The sequence below is a fragment of the Dipodomys ordii genome, unplaced genomic scaffold (assembly GCF_000151885.1).
Source record: "Dipodomys ordii isolate 6190 unplaced genomic scaffold, Dord_2.0 Scaffold165, whole genome shotgun sequence".
In the NCBI taxonomy this organism is placed as follows: domain Eukaryota; kingdom Metazoa; phylum Chordata; class Mammalia; order Rodentia; family Heteromyidae; genus Dipodomys; species Dipodomys ordii.
The window spans coordinates 1,231,975-1,252,672 of record NW_012267381.1 but is presented as its reverse complement, the minus strand read 5'-3'; the positions used below and the strand labels follow the sequence as shown (position 1 = coordinate 1,252,672).

The following is a 20,698-nucleotide window of genomic DNA, read 5'->3' as shown; positions in this document are numbered from 1 at the left end:
ATGCATCTTGATCAATGTCACCCCTTCTATTGTTTTCCTCTTCTTTTCCCCCTCCCATTCCTACCCTCAAGATACATAGTTCATTTTTTACATATTATACATTGGATATAATGGCTGTGTTTGCTCACCCTTCCTCCTCCACTCACGTGCCCCCACAAGACATTTCCACATCCTGGTATTCATTTTGTTAAACCACTCATTAGTTGTTCCATTGGACTCCTCTCCTAATAATATTGCTATTTTATTAATGTATACAACCTGATGATTTGATACATTACACATTGAGAAAGAATCACTACAGCCAAGCTAATTAACATACGAATCACCTCACGTAGTTACTGTAGGGGAGACAGGAGTTTTGTTTCTGTAAGTCACCAGACTCTACATTCAATCTTCAGAAATTATATGTATAATTGAAACTTGTGCCCATTGATCAGTATCTCCTCACATACCCCCTGTGCACCATTCTACTTTCCTGTGAATTTTACTGCTTTAGACTTTACACATGAGAAAGAAGACAACAGCATTTCTTGCTGTGTATCTAGTTTGCCTCATTTAGCATTTTTTTAATAGAGGATAACAGTGACACCATTGGAAAGGGAAAGCTGTGGCAAAAACAATTAACTTACAGATCAATCTAGAGATAGTAATGAGACCTTTCCATATGACCTTTCAATTTTGCACATGATTTTAACTTGGATTTGTATACAGAGTCATTCTGAGAGATCCTTACCTTTCATACTCAAGGCCTGTGATCTGAGAAAGTTGCAAAAAAATTAAGAAATTAATCTGTGAGAAGCTGGGTGTGTGGCTCAAATGGGAGAGCACCTGCCCAGCAAGACTGGGTTTAAACTATAATACAGTACTACAAAAAAGGAAAGAGAGAAACCTAATATGTAAACTAAACTTAGTGATGTATATTTGGAATACCAGTACTTGAGAAACTGAGGCAGGAAGATTGTGAGTTTGAGGCCACCTTGGTGACATTCTGCAGAAAAAAAAGAATGGAGGGGAGAGAGGAGGAAATGAAAGCATTAAGATAATAAGGAAGGAAGGAGGGAAGGAAAAAAGAAAAGGAGGATGGACTAATCTTCCCAGGCTCTGGTGGCTTGTGCTTGTAATTCCAGCTATTCAGGAGACTGAGGTCTGGAAGATCATAGTTTGAAGCCAGCATGGGCAGGAAAGTCCATGATATCCCATTTCCAAATAATCAGCAAAAAGCTAGATTGGAGATACAGGTCAAGTAGTAAAGTATCAGCCATGAGCAAGCAAGCAAGCAAGCATAAGACCTTGAGTTCAAGTCCCATATTGGTATAATAATAATAAAAATAATGAGCTAACTTATGAAATGATCCTTAATTCCTTAATTGTATCTCTGATTTCCAGTTAGAGTCTCTAGCCACATGGCAGTTTCAGAAGTTAAATCAAAACTTAAGCTGAAACCCCTAAAAGTACCTGTCCTCCAAGCTAGGAGGTAAGTAATAAATGTATTAACATATCCAATAAAGAATTATTAAGGCAATAAATGTGTTTACTATGCCATAAGGACAAAATAGAGGGATGGGGAATGTGGCTTAGTGGTAGAGTGCTTGCCTTGCATGCATGAAGCCCTGTGTTCAATTCCTCAGTACCATACCACACAAACAGAAGAAGCCAGAAGTGGCACTGTGGCTCAAGTGGTAGAAGTGCTAGCCTTGAGCAAAAAAAGCTCAGGGACAGTGACTAGGCCCCGAGTTCAAGCTCCAGGACTGGCAAAAAAAAAAAAAAAGACAAGACAAAGTAAAGTGGTCCTCAAGCATTTTGTACTAAGTTTTCTTATAAAGTAGAACATCTAAATTGACAACAAAGACAAAGATTTTTTTATGAAAAAGAAAAAGAAGAACATTCTTTTGACTGGAGAAACAATTCTTGTTCTTTCAAAATAAGGACCTATTTTGTGTTATGACACAATACCTTAAAGGGCTGGGTACACACCTGTAATGTCAGCACTAGGGAAAGTAAAACAGAGGGATCAAGAGTTTAAGACTAAGCCCAGTGCTACTGGCCCATGCCTGTAATCCTAACTACTCGGGAGGCTGAGATTTGAGGATCATGGTTCAAATCAGCCAGGCCAAGAATCCTATGAGACTCTTATCTCCAATTAATCACAGAAAATGAAGGAAGTAGAGCTAGTGGTAGATTGTTAGCCTTGAACCAAAGGAGCTTGGGGGGCAGCGCCCAGGCTGAGTTCAAGCCACCAGTACTGGCAAAAAAATAAAAGAGTTTAAGACCAGACTAAGATACAAAGCAAGACTCTGGCTCAAAACACTAAAGGTTAGTGATATAGGTCAGTGATAGAGCACTTGCCTCACCTGCAGAGAGTTCTAGGTTCAATTCCTAAGAAACACACACACTCAGAAGAATACATTAGAGAACTTAAAGGAGTTTTCTGTTATATAAGGTATTTTGAGTGCCAGTGTAAATAAATGTACAAAATCATAAAGAAGACTTAAGCCCTAAGCAAATGGAAATATGGAGAAGAAAAATATAAGGTATACAGGCTAGCTACCAAATGTGAAAATAATCTGCTGTTGAACTTTGGAAGCAAAATCAGTTTTGAATATTACCACAGACACTAATACATGTAGAGACTAAATCATGATTCATTGAAGTTGTAGGGAACAGAGAAGCTTAGTGTCAGTACTGACAATATTTAGACAGTATTCTTGTAAGAATGCTACATGTGTGGTTGCCATTTTGCTGACGAGCAGTAATTGTTCAGTGTTTAAGAAGATAAAAGCTGGATACCAGTGGCTCACACCTATAATTCTAGCTACTCAGAAGTTGAGATCTAGGGTTCTCAGTCCAAAGCCAGGCAGAGCAGGAAAGTCCATGAGATTCTTATCTCCAATTAACCACCAAACCCAGAAGTGGTACTATGGCTCAAAAAGGTAGAGCACTAGCCTTGAGCAAAAGAGATCGGGTACAATGCTCAGGCCCTGAGTTCAAGCCCCTTGACTAACAACAAAAAAAAAAAAGATGAAGAGAAAATGCATGTCAGGATTTAATACAGTCATGTATATTTTTTGGCACATCAAAAATTCTCAGTCATTACCTTTGTTTCTTTATATTGTTGGTCTTTATGCCCTAGAGATTACAGTTGAAAACTGAAAAATAAAAACTTCATGAACTTGCTCTGTGTGCAAGTATGTGTGTGTGTGTGTGTGTGTGCGCACGCGCATGTGCGTGTATGTGTGTGTGTGTGTGTAAGAAAAAGAGACAAAGAGAGAGACAGAGAAACAAGATAGTCTCTATATTTCAAATATAGCCAGGAAAATGAAATGGACTAAATTAGCCAGGTGTAGCCAATGGGTTAAAATTGGGACGTGGAATTTGCCTGTATCATTAACAATAGCTTTTTCTCAGTCAAAGATCCTGAATAACAGCCTCTAAGGACTGAGCATGAGAACCAAAGATAGTGATAGATTTTATCAAGTTATAGAAAGAAAACCCTTTTCTCATTTGAGAGGTTTGGGGGATTTTTTGTTTGGAGGTTTTTTTTTTATTTTTGCTGTAGTGTCTTTGAATTTGTCACTGCTAAAGCAAGACATTTCTGACATTTTTGTAGTGACAATAACCTCCCAGAAGGTACAGCCTCACTGCTCCCTGTCCTACCATTACAAGCTGCCTTTTGAAATACAGTGAGTTCTCTGACACTGGAAGTAATCAAGCAAAGATGAAATAAAAACATGTGTGTTGAAGCCGGGCATTGGTGGCTCACGCCTGTAATCCTAGCTACTCAGGAGGCTGAGATCTGAGGATTGCGGTTCAAAGCCAGCCCGGGCAGGAGAGACGGTGAGACTCCTATCTCCAATAAACCACCAGAAAACCAGAAGTGGCGCTGTGGCTCAAGTGGTAGAGCGCTCGCCTTGAGCTGAAGAGCTGAGGGACGGCACCCAGGCCCAGAGTTCAAGCCCCACGACTGTCAAAATTAAAATAAATTTTAAAATCATAAAAGATATTCCATACTCTCTCAAATTTTCATTCCAAAAGCATCTAAAATAATCTTATAAAATCAAAATTATTTGAATTAGTTTACCATTAAATTGTACTTAGTTAACTATAATTAAATTTTATTTACAATATTAAATCACACCAGTTTTATATATTACCTTATTCCTAAATAAATTACTGTAGGTCAATACAAAGTATCCCCTAACTATTAATATTTACCTCTTTTTCCATATTTTACTTTATGAAGAAATTAAACATTTCCCAGAGTTCCAAACTTTCCAAAAGCATTTTATGTCTTTTCCTTGTTTCTTTCATATATGGTAAAAATACAATTTGTGACCAAAGTTGTAAAATAATAATAGACACAAAATATTATCTACAAGCATATTCATTATAACATTAGGCTAATTAAAACTTTAATTAGGGAATAAGATATTTAATCCCTCTGAAATTGAGGTGTTTTGTTTTTGTTTTTGTTTTGCCAGTCCTAGGGTTTGAACTCAGGGCCTGGGCACTGTTCCTGATCTTGTTTTTGTTCAAGGCTAGTGCTCTACCACTTTGAGCCATAGTGCCATTTCCAGCTTTTTGGTAGTTAGTTAATTGGAGATATGTGCCTCACAGACTTGCCTTTGAAGTGTGATTCTCAGATCTCAGCTTCCTGAGTAGATAGGATTATAGACATGAGCCCCTGATGCCCAGCAAGTTTTATACTTTTTAAGGAGTTAAGTATGATTGGTGGGGCTAGGAAGGTGGCTCAGTGGTACAGTGCTTGCCTTGTATGCATGAGGCCTGGGTTTGATTCCCCAGCACCACAGAAGCAAAAAAAGTCAGAAGTGGCGCTGTGGCCCAAGTGGTAGAGTGCTCACCTTGAGCTGAAGAGCTGAGGGACAGTGCCCAGGCCAAGAATTCAGGCCCCATAGCTGGCAAAAAAAAAAAGTATGATTGGTAAGTAGACAGCAGAAGTAGATCTCAGTGGTCAATGTTTTCTCACTGTCCATCCTGTAGCTTTTGGCAAGTTACAGTAAAGGGGTCTACTTAAGTAATGTGACTGGATATGTTGTGATGCTTACAGACATTCTAGTCAACAGAAACTGCAGAAGGGGACTAACATTTTCTGGCTTCACGTTTGCATTAAATCTAAATCTTCTCATGTCTCTTCTCAGGGAAAAATATTTACCAGGATCTCTTCCATGCCGATCACAGCACAAAGAAAAAAAGTTGAACTCTTCACAAATGGAAGGTAATGAGATTTCAAGAGTTGTCTATACTATCTTATTAACTTCAGAGGGACACCTTGTGTGGGATCAGAGGGGAATTGTTTTCAAATTAGCACCTCCCTAGAATATAGACTGTCATGGTCTTAAAAGAATTTGTAGTAAAAAAAAAGAACAAATGCAAGGTCAAATATAAATCAGAAGACAGGTGCCAGTAGCTCATGCCTGTGATCTTAGATCACAATTTGAAGTCAGCCCAGGCAGGAAAGTCTTTGAGATTCTTATCTCCAATTCACCAAAAAGCCAGAAGTAGGACTATGGCTCAAGTGATAGAGCACAAACCTTGAGCAAAAAAGCTAAAAGACAGCACCCAGACCCTGAGTTCAAAGCCTCAGTATTGGCACACACACACACATACACACACACACACACACACACACTACCAGAGTTTCTCAAAGACAAAATAACGATACTGATTAAATGAGCCCACATTGGCTACAGTTCATTTACCCAAACATGATATCTGCTTAAAACCAACAATGTGCTAGGCATGAGAAACAAGTCAGACATGGTGCCTGCTCTGGTGTGAAATCTAACCAAGAAGAGTCAGCTAAGCCTTGAAATGATTAGTTATCATATAACACAAGTTAAAAGCATAGAGCATCATGAGAGCATAAAAGAATGTGTCCTAACTTGGTCTTGTGAGGGAGGAGGGGAGTACTAGAGAAGGCTGAATGATGGGTAGGACAGCTAGGGATTTGGCTCAATATAGAATTGCATGCATGAGATCCCAGGTTCAATCCCAAGGACTATCAAGAAAACACAATTTTAAAGGCAAATTGACTTGTTTTTTTTCCACTCACCTGTTTCTAAGTTCCATCCCTGCTGTAGCAGACACCACCCCTTCACTCCTCCTTAGGAAAGACAATATTCTGTGTATGCATGATGAAGACTAAGTTGGGCAAGGGATACTGACAGGAGTGTTCCCGGAAAGACAGAACAGAATCTACAAATATTCCACATAGTACTTTAAGCATTTCTTTGTAAATACTTCATCTGTCCAAAACATACATACACATAGATTTACTTTGGATTTTTATGTGATGTATTAGTTTTCTAATGCTGACATAACAAATTAACAGAATAATACAGCATAAATTTATCTCTCAGTTCTATAGGTCAATAGTCCAGAAAGGCTTGGCTGGCTTAAGTCTTACAGAACCAAAATTGGGGTGGTAGCTATCCTGGGCTCTTACCTGAGGATTCTGGAGAATATGTGTCCTATCAGTTCCTTATAGAATTCAATTTCTTGCAGTAATAGTACTGAGATATCAGTTTCCTTTTTTGCCAGTCCTGGGGCTTGAACTTAGAGCCTGAGCACTGTCCTGAGCCTCTCTGTGCTCAAGACTAGCACTCTACCACTTGAGCCACAGTGCCACTTCCAGATTTTTCTGTGGTACTGAGGAATCAAACCCAGGATTTCATACATGCATGCTAGGCAAGCACTACCACTAAGCCACATTCCCAGCCCCCAGTTTCCTTTCTGTCTTTCATCCAGGAGCCCCTCTTAGTCCCTAAGGCTGCCTATATTTCACATCACATTGCCTCTCCAACTTCAACAACAGTGGGTTGAGTGTTTCTCATATTCTGAATGTCTCTGACTTCTGACAACTCTCTCGTGGGTCTAGCTATGTAATTAGATTGGGCCCACTTAAAAGGAAACAAAACAAAATAGCAGTTTTTAATTATGTACAACATCCTTTTACCATGGAAGGTTAATAAGCACAGGTTTCAGGGTTTAAGGCTCAAGTTTATTTAGAAGGCTATCTCACTGACTACACTTATTTGTGTGTGTATGTGTGTGTGTGTGAGAGAGAGAGAGAGTAAGAAAGAGAGAGAGAGAAGAGAGAGAAAGAGAAATAAAGAGTTTTGCTACATAGCTCAGGCTGGCCTCAGATTCAAGATCTTCCTGCTTAAGCCTTCCCAAGGGGTGGGATGACAGGTGTGTGCTACCACATCAGCTCCACATTTCATTTTCTACCGATTAGTTTATTCCAGTTCAAATATCAAGAAGAGGTAAATATTCTGCATTAAAAATATAAAATACTTATTTTTCTCTCAGCAGTCTTCCAGAACATGATCTTTGACCAGCTGCATTGTCTGTCCTAATCCTGTTAACATACATTCTTCTTCTTGAATAAAAATCCTAACACAATTCCATTTCTCCAGCCTTCCATGATGCCTACAACTTCTTCAACAAGGATAAAACTGGCTGCATTGATTTACATGGACTGATGTGCACTTTAGCTAAGTTGGGAATGAATATAAACAAGTATGACATCTATGCCGAATTAAAACTTGCTGATCCTGATCGTGAGTATTTTGTCTTCTCAATGTCTTTGCATGAAAGACTTTTGTTAGTGTCTGTTTTTCCCTCTTTTACTGAAACTATAGTTAGTAGACAAAAGCAAAAGGAGCCCCTATACACACTAATCTCCATAGTTTCAGTTCTCTTGACTCAAGAGAAAGAGACCACATTTACATAACCCTTATTACTTTATTATCATTAAAATTGTTCTATTTTCTCATTGGTTTTTAACCTTTTATTATGCCTAACTTATCATTAAACTTTACCATAGGTAGATACCTTACCAAGGTAGTTTATCTTTAAATTTTACATATGGTAAAATATCAGTAAAAATAGTGATGCTACATAGTCTTAAATGCATGTATCCTCTGTGGATTACAGGACTGTTGTTTCCATTCTAGAATATCAATTAGGCAGGAACTTTTTGAAAAGAGTCTCAGGAGCACAGGAATACTTGACAAATGGGATTACATCAAAATAAAAAGTTTCTTTGCACCAAAGGACACAGTACTAAACTGTCAGCCAACAGACCTGGGAGAAGATCTTTACCAGCAATACATCTGACAAAGGCCTAATATCCAAAATATACAAGGAGCTAAAAAAAAAAAAAAACCCGTCCCCCCCAAAAAAACCCAATTAATCAATACATGGGCAAAGGAGCTAATGAGACTTCCCAGAAGAAGAAAGAATGGCAAATAAACACATGAGGAAATGCTTAACATGCATGGCCATAAAGGAAATACAAATCAAAACAACTTTGAGATTCCATCTCACCCCAGTTAGATTGGCCAACATCAAGAATTTGAACAAATAGGGGCTGGGAAGGTAGCTCAGTGGTAGAGCGCTTGCCTTGCATGCATGAGGCCCTGGGTTCGATTCCTTAGCACCACATAAGAAAAAAGAAAAAAGCCAGAAGTGGTGCTGTGGCTCAAGTGGTAGAGCGCTAGCCTTGAGCTGAAGAGCTGAGGGACAGCGCTCAGGCCCAGAGTTCAGGCCCCATGACCGGACCCAAAACAAAAAACAAAAAAAGAATTTGAACAAATGCTATCAGGGGTATGGTGGGATAAAGAACCCTATTGCACTTTTGGTGGCAATGTAAACTAGTACCAACCACTCTGGAAAGGAGGTTTGGAGGTTCCTCAAAAAACTAAACATAGCTTTTTCACTATGACCCTACCATACCACTCCTGGACATCAACCCAGATCATTACAAGGCAGGATATGATAAAGACACTTATACATCCATATTTGTGCTGTACTATTCACAATAGCCAAGTAATGGAAATAGCCCAGATGTCCTGCAATAGATGAGTGGATCAAAGAAAATGGGGTACATATATACAATGAAATTTTACTCATCTATTAGAAAGAATAAGAATATGTAATTTGCAGGGAAATGGATGGACTTAAATCATGTTATGTGAGGTAAGCCAAGCTCTGAGAGACAAATGACACATTTTCTCTCATATGTGGAAGCTACATCTAAAATATAACTGGACATGATAACTTATACAGAACTCTAAGCATTCACACACAGTCATACTAAAGGAGATACTCTTAGAGGAGGAACAAAAAGGTGTAACTTCTCTGAACATTTAAAATACTATTTATTGAAAGGAATTCAGAGAAATGGAAACATAGGTTATTTTCTTGATGGTGGTGGTAGTGTTTGTTCTTGCTTTTGGGTTGGGGGTGGTTGGTCTATTTAGTGGGTGATAAATGGGACACAGAAAGGGAGGAAGGAAGAGTAAACAAATGCAATCATGCTATTCAGTATACACTGTGTAGAAAATGAACCATGCAACTTGTGGGCTGGGATGACAGGGGGAAACTGTGTGAAAGGGAAGGAAAGGGGTGACACTGTCCAAAAAATAAAGGTACTCATCTGATTTATGAAATGGTAACCCCTCCGTATACCTTAATAATAACAACATAATTATATTAAATATGTAGATACATACATGTTATCTTTATTCTGATGTTATATTTCTGTTGCAGGAGATGGGAAAGTGAACTTCTCAGACTTTATGAAGGTGCTAACAGATAAGGAACGCTTCCTCAAGGCTGTGGGTGAGTAGGCAGTCACTGCAGCAGTTCAGTTCACTACCACCCCCTACATATTCACTTAATTCTCCAACCAGGAGACAAATCCAGAAGGAATAGTGTGGGATGTGATTTACTTTGTATTGCTTCTCTCTGTCTCTCTGTGCCTCTCTCTGTCTCTGTCTCTTCCTTTCTTTCTCTCTCTCTTTGTCAGTTGTGGGACTTGAACTCTGGGACTGGGTACTGTCACTGAGCTCTTCAGCTCAAGGCTAGTGCTCTACCACTTGAACCACACTACCACTTCCAGTTTTCTGGTGGTTTATTGGAGATAAGAGTCTCATGGACTTCCCTTGCCTGAGCTGGCTTTGAACCGTGATCCTCAGATTTCAGCCTCCTTAGTAACTAGGATTACAAGCGTGAGCCACCAGCACCTGGCTTTGTATTGCTTCTCTTAAACAATATTTTTAAAGCAAACTTAACAGTTTTTGAGCTGTAATTTAAACATCAAAAAGTAGACATTTGTGTCTAGAAGGGAACATGGCATGTTTGTCTCCAATAAGAACATTCAGGAAATGACAGGTGTAGAAAATTTTGGTCTCCTTTTGTAGTGTCTTAAATTCTTTATCAAGTACATGTACTACTTTCAAAGACATTCCCTTTACAAAAGAAAAGGCATTTCTTAGCCAGGTGCCAATGACTCATGCTATTCAGGAGGCTGAGACCAGGCAGATTGAAGTTTGAAGCCAGTCCAGGCAGGAAAGTCCACAAGATTCCACATGGTATATTCATGGGTATATACACAGCAAAAATAAAAAGGGGGGATAGGGAGGAAAAGTGGCAGAAAAAAACAGCCACCAGTGCCTAGCTAACCTGCTATTCTTGAACAAACACCTTCCTCATACTGATGAAGCCTCTACCCTCAGAGAGTGCTGGGGAATGAATGTTGGAGGTAAGAGAACATGGCTTTATACATGCCATAATGCTATGTCAGACACTTTGAATATTATGATTACTACTTTTATGCTGTGTTTACTATTACTAGCTCAACAAGCTGCCTTGAAAAAATCTAGCTGCTGTTACATTGTTTTATTGGATAAAGGCAGTCCAAATCTCAAATAGTTTTTAAACCAGGAACTATAGTTAGGATACAGTTACTGTTTGCAAATACAATTATATTGGAAGGTTCTGCAAAGCCAGGAATAACTGATTTATCAATTCCTTTGCTTAAAAAGGACAAGACAATAGTTCACCCTTTGTCCCATTGTTACTGTGATTCTCCTTCCCTTCCCCCTAGACAGTATGTAGGAAATGAATGTTACAACTTGAGGGGGAGGAGAGTTGGGGGAAAGAGAAAGCAGGAGAAAATGAGGGCGGGAGTAACACTGTTTGGAAAGAAATTTACTCATTATCTTACTTATGTATCTGTAACCCTTCTGTATATCACCTTTAAAATAAAATAAAATTTTTAAATAATAACTTTTAAAAAAAGAACAAGACAATAATACTTAAAGAAGAATTGTGTAGCTGGGGGTGCTGATGGCTCATGGCTATAATCCTAGATACTAAGGAGGCTGAGATTTGAGGATCAAGGTTCAAAGCCAGCCTGGACCGGAAAATCCATGAGACTCTTATCTCCAATAAACCACTAGAAAACCAGAAGGGGCACTGTGGCTCAAGTGGTAGAATGCTAGCCTTGAGCTGAAGAGCAGGAGGGACAGTTCCCAGGCCCAGAGTTCAAGCCCCACAACCAACAACAACAACAACAAAAAAAAATGTGCTGTGTTAAAAGTATTATTCTATTTGCTTTAGAAGTCTTTGAACTAAAAATATTCCATTTTTATTCTGTATACTCAGTAATAACAGAGATCTTTCTACTAAGTAGATGTTTAATGTTTTACTATGGCTCTAGCCCCTCCATTGATAGTATTATAAATATTCAGTAAAAAGAATGTCATCTTATGGCTTTGTTTTTGCTATTTTTCTCTCTTTGCTTTTTTTGATAGAAGGCATTTTTTATTGTTCCTTCTATAGTTCCAAGTAAGAGGACATGTTTAGAGCTGACTGCCACCCCAGGGATCATATTATTTGAAATACTGTCAAAGCTTGTAGAGACTTCAGCCCTACCCAGAAAAGCTATAATGGAAATAGTGAGGTAAGTGGCCAGAAAAGAGATAAAAGCAGTCTTCTCAGAGGTACTTAGAGGACAACTCACCAACATCCTATTCCACAAGAGTATGGTTCAAAACAAAGGAGAAAGTATCTGGCACTGACAGCCAGCATTCCTGCCTGGCTCTGACATCGCAAGGCAGACCTCAGACTATCTCAAGGCCCAATTGTAGGCAAAACTTTCAGCCTTCTCTAGCCTAGGCCACAGAATCCCAGCAACATAAGACTTTTCCAGGCATGATTTCAAGTGGGCTTCAAAATCTGGTATGGAATACAAGACTCTCCTTACAGGAACACCAGGTCCTCTGGCTGTGAGTGAGATACAGTAAGTTCAGACTTCTCATGGTAGTTTAGGGACTTGAGTGGAACCAGAACCCATATATCTTCAAAGCCTTTTGCTATCCTTTCTTAGAGAAGCTTAAAAAATATACATACCACCAGGTGTAAAAAAAAAAATGTTATGGGGCTGGGAATGCGGCTTAGTGATGGAATGTTTGCCTAGCATGCATGAAGCCCTGGGTTAAATCACTCAGTACCACATAATCAGAAAAAGCCAGAAGTGGCACTTTGGCTCAAGTGGTAGAGTGCTAGCCTTGAACAAAAGAAGCTCAAGTACAGTGCCTAAGCCCTGAGTTCAAACCACAGGACTGCCCCCCCCCAAAAAAAGAAAGTTATGCTCTTCAATAGTTTCTCTATACTATCCTGACTATGGAATATAAAACAGAGAATGCACAAAATTCCCCTTTTCATTTCATTTTGGTTGAAAACCACTTATTAAATGCCTGCCATTAGTATGCAAATGTTTAACTCCTCAGCCTCAGTTTTCTCATCTAGAAAAGGTGAGAATAATGGTATCTAATAATAATAATATCTGCCTTAAATGGCAGTTGTGAGAATGATGTATGATAAGACATGTGAAAGTGCATAGTACATTATAAAACCTTAATTAATGTTAGCTACTGTAATAGGGAAGTAATCAGAATGATTATAGACTCTGTGTGTGTATGTGTGTGTGTACGTGTACACTATCACTCTGAAATACAGATCAGTTACATAAGTTATCCAAGAGTTAAGAATGCTTAGATTTTTGTCCCAGTCTGATTCCAGAATCCATGTTCTTACCCACTGTCTTATACTGCCTCTCACACACAATTAGTATATGGGAATTTTTAGATGATGTTGCTGTTTTATTAAAATTAGATTGTGTCATTACTTCTTTGATTGTCTTATGAGGTGATTATTTATCTAATCATCTCTGTATTGTCTGATTCCTAAGAACATTAAGCATGTTAAAATCTGCCCAGCAAACACAAGACCCTGAGTTCAAACCTCAGTACCAGCCCCCCCAAAAAAATAATAAAAACAAACAAGAAACAAAGCCCAAGGAGAAGCCAGAAAGGAGACTTTTTCAGCTATTACCAACATGGATTACAGCTGAAGAAGCTAGATGTACTATAATACAGTACCCATCAGGAACCAAAGCCAACATAGAATATCCACATGACCACCTAGGACACTTCTCCAACTGAAAATCTCTTGTTACAAAGCTATACCCTGTAAACTAGCAGATACAAATACCCTGACAGACTCACAAATACCAACACTTGGATACAAGAAGCCTAAAAAACACTGATACTTCTGAAGAAACACAGTAACTAGCAAGAGATCCTCAAGGAGAAAGAATCAAGGAATTGCTTGACAAAAACTTGAGTTTAAGGAAATTCAATATCCTATAAGAGAAAATAGATAATTCAACAAAATTAGGAATATAATTCATGATATAAATGAGAAATTCAGCAGAGATAGTGATTATTAAACAGAACAATCAGAAAACTTGGTGCTAGACTGGAGGTGTAAACCAGGTGGTAGAACATCGGCCTATCAAACACAAAGTCCTGAATTCATACTAGTAATGCCAAAAGAAAAAATAATATAAAAGGTACACTGTAGCACAAGAAATCTTGGTTCTCTGGTTGAGAATGTGGCTTAGTGGTAGAGTGTTTGCCTTGCATGCATGAAGCCCTGGGTTCAATTCCTCCGTACCACATAAACAGAAAAAGCCAGAATTGGCACTGTGGCTCAAGTGGTAGAGTGCTAACCTTGAGAAAAAGAAGCTCAGGGAAAGTGCCCAGGCCCAGGACTGTCAGAATAATTTTAAAAAAAGAAAGAAAGAAAAAAAGAAATCTTGGTTCTTGGTGCTAAGTTACTCAATAAGTGGGAAAAAAAATACAATTGAAGCTGGGTACCGGTGGTTCATACCCATAATCCTAGCTACTAAGGAGGCTGAGATCTGAGCATCATGGTTTAAAGCCAGCCCAGGCAGGAAAGTCAATGAGACTCTTATCTCCAAAAAACCACCAGAACTAGAAGTGATGCTGTGGCTCGAGTGGTAGAGTACCAGCCTTGAGCTAAAGGGCTCAGTGACTGCACCCAGGCCCAGAGTTCAAGCCCCAGGATTGACAAAAACAAAAAAACTGAAAGTGGCGCTATGGCTCAAGTGGTAGAACACTAGCTAGTCTTGAGCACAAAGAGGCTCAGGGACAGTGTTCAGGCCCTGAGTTCAAGCCCCACAACTGGCCAAAAAAAAAAAAAAATACGATTGAGTACTTCAACAACATAACTGATGAAGGGATATTTCTCAGCTATGAAAGCTGAAATTATCCTCATATTTTAAAAAGAAAAAATTGAATTCAGACATGGTGGTTCACAGTTATAATCCCAGTTACTCAAGAGGCACAGATAGGGAGGGTTACAGTTTGAGGCCAGCCCAGGCTAAAAATTAAAGAGGTCTCAAATCAATCTATAAAGCCATACATGGTGGCACATACTCTGGGATCTCAGCTGCACACCAAGCCATAAGAACACCATGATCTGAGGCTAGTACCAGACAAAAACATTAGTCCCTACCTGAAAAACAAGTAAGAAAAGGGTTGGGGGTATGGTTCAAACGATAGAGCATCCTGCCTAACAAGCACAGGACTCTGAGTTCAAACTCTAGTATAGTTAAAAAGAGAAAAAAACTGAAAAGAAGAAAGTAAGCCATAGAGATTCATAGAATATCATTAAACAAGAAAATAATTTGCATTATGAGTGTTCTGAAGAGGAAAAAGGGCTTATAAAAAACCAATTCTAACAAATTAACTGGGAAAACTGAACACATCTTGGAACATATATGGACATCCAAGAAGCTCAATGGATCCTTTGTAGACTTAACCAAGAAAGATCCTCTTCAACGGATATTAAGGCCAAACTGTCAAAAGTAAAAGACAAAGAGGGGAAAAAAACCTATAAACAGGAAGGAAAAACTATCAGGTCATCAGGTCACATATAAGGACATCTCTATTAGATTAACAGCAGACTTCATTGCAGAGAGAACTGTGGGGGGGAGGGAAAGAGACAGAGATAGAGACAGAGGAAGAGACAGAGAGACACACACACATAGGGAGAGAGACAGAGACATATAAAGAAAGAAAATGGAATGATTAATTCAAAATGTTGACCAGGCCTGTAATCCGAGCTACTCAGAAGGCTGAGATCTGAGGATCAAGGTTCAAAGCCAGCCCGGGCAGGAAAGTCTATGAGACTCTTATCTCCAATAAACCATCAGAAAACTGGAAGTGGCTCTATGACTCAAGCAGTAGAGCGCTCGCCTTGAGCTGAAAAGCGCAGGTACAGCGCCCAAGCCCAGAGTTCAAGCCCCATGACCGACAAAAAATAAAATAAAATAAAATGTTGACCAGGCAACTATGGCTCATATCCATCAGGAGGCTAAGATCTAAGGACTGAAGTTTGATGCCAGCTGGGACAGAAAAGTCTGTGAGACTGTTACCAATACCAGGAAAATGCCAGAATGGAGGCATAACACAAATGTTAGAGCAGCAGCCATAAGTAAGAACACAGAGCAAGAGCTGAGGCCTGAGTTTTGAAGCCCCAGTACCACAAACACATAGAAAAATCAACAAATGGACCTAACAGACATTTGCAGAACCCCTCTTCCCAAGCCACCATATACATATTCTTCTCATCAGCACACACCCATTCTCCCCATTTTAGACAACAAAATATCAAAAATTTTAAGTAAAAACTAAAATGTTGCTAGTGGCTCATGCCTAGAATCCTAGCTATTCAAGAAACTGAGATCTGAGGATTGCTGTTTGATGCCAGCCTGTTCAAGAAAGTCTGAGACACAGTTCTTTCTAATTAACAAGAACAAAAGTTGCAAGTAGAGGTGTAGCTCAAGTGAGAATGCCAGCTTTCAGCTGAAAGTTAAGCAAGTTGAAGTCCCAATATCAGCACATACACACATACCAAAAAATTAAAAAATATTGCAATTATAGCATGTATCTTTGCTAAATAGAACAAACTAGTAATCAACAATAACTCTCAAAATTGTACAAATTCATAGAAATTAGACAATGATTTTTGTTTGTTATTTTGCTGGTCCTGGAGCTTGAACTCAGGGCCTGGGCACTGTCCTTTTTTTTTTGGTCAGTCGTGGGGTCTGAACTCTCAGCTGTTGACTAGCACTCTACAACTTGAGCCTCAGCCTCACTTCTGGCTTTTTCTGCTTATGTGGGTCCTCATGCATGCAAGGCAAGCACTCTACCATTGAGCCACCTTCCCAGCCCCTGGGTACTGTCCTTGAACCTCTCTATGCTCAAGGCTAGCACTCTACCACTTGAGCTACAGCACCACTTCTGGCTTTTTCCGTTTATGTGGTACTGAGGAATTGAACCCAAGGTTTCATGCATGCTAGGCAAGCACTCCTACTGCTAAGCCACATTCCCATCCCTAAACAATGTTTTAACCTCGCCTCTCTTCTCTCTTTCCATATTTTCTACTCCCCTTCTCTCTGCTCTCCCATTTGATTCTGGGGACTAAACCCAGGATTTTACAAATGCTTAGCAAGGGTTGTGCCATAAAGCCATATCTATAAACCTTAAGATGTTATTTTTTTGTTTGGGGGGGGTTATTTATTTTTTGGTCATGAGGCTTGAACTTGGAGCCTTGGGCACTGTTCCTGAGCTCTTTCTCAAGTCTACCATTCTACTACTTTGACCCACAGCTCTACTTCTGTTTTTTGAATGGTTAATTCGAGGTAAGAGTCTCATGGGAACTTTTCTGTCTGAGCTGACTTTGAACTTCAACTCTCAGATCTCAGCCTCCTGAGTAGCTAGGCACTCAGCTTTGAGATGTTTTTTTAATTTTAAAAAGCTGCATTTTAAACTGGGAGAATGTGAAGGGGTGACATTGTCCAAAAAGAAATGTATTCTGTACCTGACTTATGTAACTGTAATCCCTCTGTACATTAAGTTAAAAAAATTAAAAGAAAAAAGTGCATTTTAAATCCAACACAAAGTAATAAGTATGATTAATGTTTGTATGCAAGCTGGTACCACCTGAAGGATTTCTCAAAAGTCCTAATAAGTAATTTTCAATACAAGACAAGGAGGTTTTGAGGAAAAAGAAGAAAACCATAGACCAAGGGCTACAAAAAAAAGTTAAACAGTCTACAACCATTCCATAATGAAACAGAAATAGACATTCAAATAGTATTGAATGAGTATACAGAATAAACTTATTCAACATATATAACTCACAACCTGACATTTTGTTCTTTTTATCCTATAGGTCTTTTAATCCATTTCTGAATTACTTTTTTTTTTCTTTTTAAGCTATTTCCGAAAAAAATTCCAGGATGCCAGTGCAGAAATGTGGAATCCCTATGGAAAAGGGAGATTTAAGCCAGAAATATACACAACTCCAAACTCAAGCACAGCTGCCTTTGCTAATGCAGCCCGGGTTGCAATAATGAAAGAAAAGGATTTATTTAAATTTCTTGAAGAACTCAAGAGTAAGATCCATTTGTCTTCCCTGTTAGTTTATTTGGACCACACATGGTGGTACATTCTGTAATCTCAGCCACTACAGTGAAGATTAGAGATTTGCAGTTTAAGGCTAGTCCAGACAAAAAGTCTGTGAGACCCTCATCTCAACAAATATTCTAGGACTAGTGTGGAACACATCTGTAATCTCAGCTACATGGGCAGTTTAGGTAGAAGGATCACAGTCTGAAGCTGGCTTTGGACAAAAATTTGAGACCTTATGTAGTGATAGAGCATCTGCTTAGCATGTGATAGGTCCTCAGTTAAAATCCAGTACCTACCAAAAAGAAAAAAAGATGTATTTGCATATGACTGGTCAGAAATACTAGAAGCCAAGGTCAAGACCTAAGCCCCGACCTAACTCCTCAGATACCTAGGTGAAGCCTAGAGTTATTAGATGAATATGAAGTGGGAATAAGAGAGCAAAAAGAGAACAAGATCAACAAGGAGAATAGACAAAGAGCAAAATAGGCAACTTGTGTTTTGTTTGATTTTTTTTTTTGGCAGAACAATAGCTTAGTCCCAAAGACTTCACGCATGCTAAGCAAGCACTGAATCATTAACTAAACTATATGCCCAACCTTACTTGCTTGGAATTTGTAATGTAGCCCAGGGTGACCTTTACAACAAGATCCTCCTACCTCTGTCTCCCTAGTGCTGGGATTACAGGCCTGCACATCACCATGCTTGGCTTAGTTTGAGTTTTTGAGGCAGGGTCTCATTGGTAACCCAGATCACTTGGAACCTCCCCTCAGCTGTCTTCATCTTTGTTTTCTTAATGCTAATTCTAAAGGCTTGCCCTTGCCCACTTTATTTCTGTTAACAACCTCAAAATCAGCCTTCCCCTCCCTCCCTCCCCTCCCCTTTCTTCTCTGTCCCTGAGCTCTTCGGCTCAAGGCTACAGCTCTGCCATTGTTTTTGTGGGGGGTGGGGGGAGAGGATTCCCAGTTGTGGGGTTTGAACAATGGGCCTGGGCTCTGTCCCTCAGCTCTTCAGCTCAAGGCTTGAGCTCCACCACTTGAATCACAGTGCCACTTCCGGCTTTTTCTGCTTATGTGGTGCTGAGGAATCAAACCCAGGGCCTCATGCATGTAAGGCAAGTGCTCTACCACTGAGCCACCTTCCCAGCCCTGCCCCCCTTAGCTATGTTGACTGCTGCTCATGCTTATAAGCATGAGCTACCATACCCAGCTATTTACTTGTCTTTCATGGAAACTTCTTATGTTGTTAGTGATACCAGTTTTGTTTTCTTCTTTCTAGGATGCAATCTCCCTACAGATAGCCCATACTCAAAAGTACCCATCTTCCCTTTGTTTCCTGATGTGGATGGGGTGGTGATGGGAAAGCCACCAAGGGATCTGCAGAAATTAGAAATGCTAAGGAGAAAGGAGCCTCTATGTTTCTTTGAGGACTACTTTTTCCATAAAAAAGACTGGAAAACACAGGTGAGACTTAGATTACATCACATTAATTTATATATTTAGATTTGTTTATGAGCCAACAGAATATCATGCTTTTGTGAAAAAATATCTTTAGTCACTATATTTCATATAAGATTCTCGAAGTATGTTCCTCAACATAGGCCCAGATGTAAATATTTCACTTGTAAATAAGTCAATTTACTAAAGATTCCAACTCTCAGTCCTGGTTAGGACAGCTTCTATAAAAATAACAATAATAAAAGACCTGCACTGCTGCAGGGACTGGAAGCTGCATTTAAGATTCCCTCAACCAACCAGAACATATGGCTAACCAAATAACATGCAACAGGAGGGCCAAATCCATGCCAACACTGTTGGGGCCATCTTGTTCCTCCCTAGACCTCCATATGGGCCCAACTGTATCTTCTGGACCATTATCAAGTTCTGGTGCCTCTCTGTATGGCTGTTCATTGACAGTTTTTGTTTTGTTTAGTTAGTTCTTTTAGATAGGATATGAAACCATGCAGGCATGGAATTTATTGTAGCCCAGACTGGTTTAGAACTGGTGATTCTCCTACCTTGGTTTCCTGAATGTTGAGATTATAGGAATGGACCACTATGCCTAGCTATCATCATGAGTTTTAAGTTCTCAAGGCAAGTATACCTGCATTTCTAGCTTTTCTCTTAGGAAACTCTGGCTTCCTCCAAGGTTTTCCATAGGACTCTCAGCTTGAGTACAGGAATGAGATTTGTTTGGAATCAAGCTACCCTGCAAGTCATATCTGAGTTCCCAAGGAAAGTATTTAAGCCACAACCCTATCCAATTAATCAGAAGTTCCAATATCCAGCCAATGATGAAAAACAGTGATGAAGGGAAAGAAAATTGGATGTAGGAGGGGATATCAAGGCTGGCTAGTGCAAATTGAAAATATAGAGCCCCTTTATCAAAATCATCAAGGGGAGCCAGGTGTGGTGGCACGTATCTGTAAATCTTAGCTATGTAGAAGACAAGGTAACATGGATGTGGTTGGAAACAAATAACCCAGGCAAAAATGCAAGACTCTTATCTGAAAAACCAATATATATATATATATATATATATATTTATATTTATATATATATATATATATATATATAAAGACTGGTTCATGATTCAAATGGTAGAGTACTGCCTAATAAGCATAAGGTCCTGAGTTTGACCCCCAGTTCTGCAAAACTAATAAAACAATCAATGGGGCTCTGTGGTATAAAGTGTATGCTTAGCATATGTGAGGGCTGGGTTCAGTCCCTAGTAAAAAGAAAAGAAAAATCAAGAATTTCAAGACAAACTGAAAAATAACAGTGCATGCTTATAATCCCAACATGGAGGAGGAGGAGGAGGAGGAGGAGGAGGACTGAAAGTCCCAGGAGACTACATAATGAATTCAAAACCAACCTGGACTAGTAAGATCCTCTCTAAGCCAGCAATAGCCAAATTCAGAGCCCTCCTAAATATGAGGCCCAATGTCACTATACATAGGGCTTACATCTTGTGAGCTGTCCTGGAGGAAGAAAAGTAAAGAGCGAAACTCTCAGGAGGGACAAAATAAACAATACAGAGAGAAACTC

General features: G+C 39.3%; 1 protein-coding gene across 1 annotated transcript in view; it reads left to right on the top strand.

Moving 5' to 3' along the window:
- The first annotated feature begins 1,388 nt into the window (after positions 1 to 1,388).
- Efcab3 (EF-hand calcium binding domain 3) overlaps positions 1,389 to 20,698 on the top strand; it is a 24,542-nt gene continuing 5,232 nt past the window's right edge. Inside the window, exons 1-7 of the mRNA XM_013033267.1 lie at positions 1,389 to 1,474; positions 5,157 to 5,233; positions 7,437 to 7,580; positions 9,574 to 9,645; positions 11,650 to 11,770; positions 17,460 to 17,638; positions 18,930 to 19,114. Coding sequence (XP_012888721.1) covers positions 1,404 to 1,474; positions 5,157 to 5,233; positions 7,437 to 7,580; positions 9,574 to 9,645; positions 11,650 to 11,770; positions 17,460 to 17,638; positions 18,930 to 19,114 — 849 coding nt within the window. The 5' untranslated portion in view covers positions 1,389 to 1,403. The remainder of the gene's footprint in view (positions 1,475 to 5,156; positions 5,234 to 7,436; positions 7,581 to 9,573; positions 9,646 to 11,649; positions 11,771 to 17,459; positions 17,639 to 18,929; positions 19,115 to 20,698) is intronic.